This window comes from Rhinatrema bivittatum, chromosome 1, assembly GCF_901001135.1.
Source record: "Rhinatrema bivittatum chromosome 1, aRhiBiv1.1, whole genome shotgun sequence".
NCBI lineage: Eukaryota > Metazoa > Chordata > Amphibia > Gymnophiona > Rhinatrematidae > Rhinatrema > Rhinatrema bivittatum.
This window is the reverse complement of record NC_042615.1, coordinates 822,806,332-822,812,101: the sequence shown is the minus strand read 5'-3', so window position 1 is coordinate 822,812,101 and position 5,770 is coordinate 822,806,332. Positions and strand designations below refer to the sequence as shown.

The following is a 5,770-nucleotide window of genomic DNA, read 5'->3' as shown; positions in this document are numbered from 1 at the left end:
TCTGTTTGGCAAGAATGTTAAGGGCTAGAGCGGAATCATTGGTGAGGAACTCGAGAACAGCTTGAAGTCTGATGATACGGTTGTTCATGTATACAGGTGTTCTGTATCCAAAAGAACCATCCTCTGCCCATGTTCCTGGACCATAATATTCGATAATTCGTTCGGGTGGCCATTCTTGATCGGACCAGTCTCCGATAGAGACCTTATGTCTTCGTCGCCTACTTGGCTTCATTGGACTATAGACAGGCACCCCTAGCGTTTCTCCTGCTGTGACTGGTAGCAAGAAGAAGCTAGGGCGGATAGTAGCTAGGAAGCAGGTACCGTACCATTGAGGAGGTAGTTGTTCATAAGCACGTCGTCCACATACGAAGTAATAGCCGTCTGGGGCTATGAACGACGTGGTTAATTGGCCAGCTTCTTTCCATGTAGCGTTTAAGGTAGGCTCAGTCCAGAATGGTGTGGGTATGGTCTGGTTTTCTGTTTGCCACCATGATTGAGTGTCGCTGGCAACTGTGAGAACTCCTGTGCATGGTGAGTTGCCGACGGGCACTTTGTACGACTTGGAGAAGTGCCGTGACAAACATTGTCTTCCGATGACATCCGTCTGTAGAGCCCATTCATAAGGATTGTGATTTCGATTATACGTGGTGGATGTGTTCATAGTGTTCAAATCAGCTTGAAAAATCTCCCTGGCCTCCCATGGCCATTGTTCTCCAATATTGGTGCCACCACAGACAAAGCAATTTTGTATTTTCAGAGATAAAGCTATGTTCTCAGCTAAATTGATGAACATATTTTTTGCTTGGTTGGAGATAGCATGCTTTTTCAACTCCTCATTGATTTGAGAAATTTCATCGAAGAAGGACTGATAGCCCACCACAGTGGTTTGATGAATGATAGGGAGCGGCTTTTCTCGTCGCTGAGTGATGGTAAGGTATGTCATGGGATCTCCTCCTGTGCCATCAATTCCAAAACCCCAAGTATCTTGCCATGGGGATCCCTCAGACCGAACTGGCCATTCTAGAGTAATGAGGTTTCCCGCTCCCTTACTTAGTCGACCCATTCCAGGGCATCCTGAATATCCTCCTCCAGTATAGTCACAGACCAGTTTCCATCCGGAAAGTTCTTTATCCCCGGCACACGGTAGCCACCGGGAGGGATTACTGGAACGGTCATAAGGGCAGAGATATTTGTGATTGAAAGTGTAGGCTCTCTTCCATGCTGGAGAACCACAATGTACTGCACTTGGATGTTTGTCGATGGCATCACAGGCATTAAAGTCAATGGAGACAATGGGTGGTCCCCCAATTAGGACCTTTGTTGAATTGATGTAGTATAGAATTCCTTTTCCAGCTGGTACGATGTCAGAAGTATAAGCTTTTGGCAATCCGGTGGTGAGTGTTATATTGTAGTACTTGGGTGTGGTAGGCGAATGACAGATGAGCTTGCCGTTAAGGATACATCGATGGAAAGACTGTTGTCCTTGAGTGGTGTTTAAGGCACAAGCAGGCTTTTTTATACATAATGGTGGTGGCTGAGATTGATGAATGATTGTGAATACCAACTGGTACCCGTCTTCAGTTGTAGTGCGGACTTGCTTGATGCATTCTGTACAGTTTTGGCTGAGCGAAGATTGAACTGATGTTGGTACTATAGCTATTAGGATCATTAGTAGCCATAGGATTCTCGGATTATGGCAAAGATGAGCCATAGTTGAGCAGAAATGATGATATAGATGATGCTGATGAACCATTTCCAATCGCTGCTAGAAGGGCATATGATAGTTAGGGCGGTTACCAGGATGGTACTGATAACCCACTTCCAGAGCATTGAGATCATATGCTTTTGATGCCTGCGAGAAAAGAAAGAAACAAACAGATTATTAGTATTTCTGTGACTGCATTAGTTTCTATAGTAGGTTGACCTTTGCTGTATTTCTAGTAAAGCGCAGGGTGCTGTCACCGGTCTTGGAGACCTGCCAAGTTTCGGTGGCTGGTTTGACTCGTGTCCAGTGGATCCAGGTGGGACAACCGGATACTTTGAGAGCGGTGGGTGTGGTTAACAGCACAGTGAATGGTCCCTTCCATCCAGGTTTAAGGAAGTCTGATTCGTCCCATTCCTTGATCCACACAGAGTCGTCCACCTGGAATCTATGGATAGGATTGATTAAGATTAATGGCTCTGTCTCACAGGTATATTTGCGAATTGCTTCCACAGTATTGTAGAGTCCTTTCATTTGGTTGCTGAGTGACATTTCCCCTTGGACTTGTAAGGATTCGGGGAAAGAGGGCAACGGTGGCGGTCTTGCGTACATCATTTCATAAGGGGTTAGTCTTGATTGTCGTGGAGTGCATCTGATGTTAAGCAATGCCAATGGTAGCATTTTGGGCCATTTGGTTCTTGTTTCTTGACATAGCTTAGCTAATTGACTTTTTAAAGTTCTGTTAGCTCGTTCAACAGTCCCACTACTTTGAGGTCTCCATGTGCAATGGAGATGCCATTTGAGGCCCAAAATTTTGGTGAGGTGTTGAGTTGCTTCGCTGGTAAAAGCTGGGCCGTTGTCTGAGTTGATCTGCCTTGGTAAGCCATATCGTGGTAAGATTTGGTTCAATAATAGGGAAACGACTTCCTTTGCAGTTTCTGTTCATGTAGGCACAGCTTCAATCCATCCGGTGTAGGTGCATACTGCTACCAACATGGCTTTGTAACCTTGTGCAGGGGTCATGTGGGTGAAATCAATTTGACAGACTTGAAATGGTATAGTTCCCCTTAGAACGTGTCCCGGTGCAGGACCAGGTCCATTACGAGGATTATTTCTTGCACACGTAACACATTGATTAATTGCATGTTTAGTCAATTGTGTGATTCGGTTTATATAGTATGTTTTTGCCAGTAGTTTTGCCAATGAATCACGTCCCAGGTGTGTATGACAGTGTGCTTCTCTTACTATTGTCCACGCAATAGTATCAGGTATCCATATCCGTCCGTCTGATATGATCCACCACCCATTCTGTTGATGGAAATTTTCAGCTTTTGCCCAGTCGTTTTCTTCGGCTGAGTAGGTGGGTACTTCAGTTGGAAACTGCAAGAGGGGACATATGGTCATTTTTGTTTGATAAGGATCTTGGGCTCCTGCTTTGGCGGCAGAATCAGCTTTCTGGTTTCCCCTTGCGATAGGATCAGATTTTCCAGTGTGTGCTTTGCAATGCATTACGGCCACTTTGTGTGGTAGCCATACGGACTTTAACAGTTCATGGATTTCTGGCGCATTTGCCAATTGTTTTCCTTCGGCATTGAGAAACCCTCGTTCCTTGTACAATGCTCCGTGTACTTGGATGGTTAAGAAGGCATATTTAGAGTCTGTATAAATATTTACAGTTTTCCCTTCTGCCAACTGAAGAGCTCGAGTAAGGGCAATTAATTCAGCTTTTTGTGCAGACGTTCCTGAAGGCAAAGGTCCAGCTTCAATGATATCATCTTCAGTTACTACTGCATAGCCAGCCACTCGTACTCCATCCTTTACCTGACTACTTCCATCTGTAAATAAGGTCCATGCGCCTTGCCAAGGCTGATCTCTTAAGTCAGGTCGACTGGAGTGTACTGTAGCCATGACTTCTTCACAATCATGGCTTACTGGTTCAGGTGCTGGCATTAGAGTGGCTGGGTTTAAGTTTTTACTGTCTTGTATTTGAATTTCAGGAGTTTCACATAGTAAGGCTTGGTACTTTACAAGACGTGAGTTGGTCATCCACTTTGGTCCATGTGTTTCGAGCAGTCCCTGAATAGTATGAGGAGTTGTTACTTGCAAAGTTTGTCCAAATGTCAACTTGACTGCTTCTGGAATTAGTATGCATGCAGCCGCGATGCTTCAAAGACAACCCGGCCATCCTCTGGCAACATTGTCCATTCCTTTTGACAGATAGGCAACAGGTCTTTCCCATGATCCGAAGATTTGAGTTAGGACCCCAATGGCCATTCCTTTTTTCTCATCTACAAACAGATGAAATGGTTTAGTTACGTCAGGTAGCCCCAGGGCAGGGGGTGAAATCAGGGCTTCTTTTAGTTGCTGTAAGTGTACCAGTTCATGTCCTTCCCACTGGAAGGGTTGAGATTCTGCTTCTTTACCCCGCAGCTTGTCGTATAGGGGCTGGGCAATAACTGCATAGTTAGCAATCCAAAGTCGGCAGTATCCAGTAGCTCCCAGAAATGCTCGCAGTTCTTTTTTGCAGGTTGGTGTAGGCTGATGTCTTATCGAATTTGTACGAGAGATTCCAAGGCATCGAGTGCCTTCACGGATTCGGAAACCCAAGTACTCTACTTCTAATTCACAGATTTGGGCTTTCTTTTTGCTTGCCCGGTACCCTTTTGAATACAATGTCTGTAACAGGTGAAGGGTAGCTTTCGCACAGTCAAGATATGTGTCTCTGAACAACAGTAAGTCATCAACGTATTGTATTACTGGCCCATATTTTTTCTGGTAAATTTTCAAATCTTTTGCCAGCTGTTCCCCGAAAAGCGTGGGAGAATGTTTGAATCCTTGAGGCAACCGAGTCCAGGTGTACTGTTGTTTTATTCCAGTGTGTGCATTTTCCCATGTGAAGGCAAAGATCTTCTGACATTCTTCTGCTACCGGAACGGAGAAGAAAGCATCTTTGAGATCAATTACACTGTACCACTTTGATGTGGGGTTGACTTGAGCTAGAATGGAGTAAGGGTTGGGTACCAGGGCCACCAAGTCCGCCACTTGGCTATTTACCTTTCGTAGGTCTTGTACAGGTCGATAGTCATTAGTACCAGGTTTCTTTACTGGTAGCAAGGGAGTGTTCCAGGCAGACCGGACTTGTCGCAGGATACCCAAGTCAAATAGTCTTTGTAGATGTACTTGTATTCCCTGCCTGGCCACGTAGGGAATAGGATATTGGGCTTGGTTAATGACTTGTGCATTCTCTTTCAGTTCTATCCAGACTGGGTCAGCCTCGGTTGCCAGTCCTCCTGGATTGTTTTCAGACCATACTGAAGGTACACTATCCATCAGGTACCTTCGTTTTACATTGAGAGGGGTATCTTCCTCATATCGGTGCTCGATGGTTCGTTCGACTATGGGAAGATGTAGTCTCCATTCCTCCTGAAGAGGGCAAATAAGGGAAACAGGGTTGTCTGCAAAGGAAGCTTTGATTTCACCATTTGATTCAAACTGTAGAGTGGCTCTTAATTTGCAAAGGAGATCTCTACCAATTAGTGGGACTGGACATCCAGGGACATAGAGGAATCGGTGGGATACTAATTGTCCTCCCACTCGAACCTGTCGATTCTGAAGAATAGGGGCTGCCAGTGGTTTCCCGGAGGCCCCTACAATGGAGATGCTTTGTGCTGTGGGAATAGCGATTGCAGTAGTCATGACAGATCGTTGTGCTCCAGAATCTAGTAATCCTTTGAAGGTTTTAGACCCAACCTTTATTTCCACCAACGGATCGGAGGGCAGGGCTTCCTTGTTTAGTCATGAGTTTCGCCCGATATCGTCACTAGACTCATCTGACAATTCGTCCAACGCCATTTGCCATTCAGTTTCTTGAGATTTTGAGGGTTTTGAACCGTTCCCTCCTTCGTCCTCCCGTGGTTTCTCAGGGCAATCAGCCTTCCAATGTCCTTCTTGTTTACAATATGCACATTGATTGACCCCTATAGGCGCTCTTCCTCCTCTGAACGATCCGCCCCTTCCTGATCTTCCTCTCTGCCATGCCTTCTGTGGTGGGTTGCCTCTTCCTCTCTG

The 5,770-nt window shown here is 45.5% G+C and overlaps 1 protein-coding gene across 1 annotated transcript; it reads right to left on the bottom strand.

The window, feature by feature from the left end:
* Positions 1-2,644: 2,644 nt before the first annotated feature.
* LOC115073489 lies at positions 2,645-5,398 on the bottom strand. The gene is given in 1 exon segment (XM_029571941.1): positions 2,645-5,398. A coding segment is annotated over 1 exon segment (2,754 nt).
* Between the last annotated feature and the right edge of the window lie 372 nt (positions 5,399-5,770).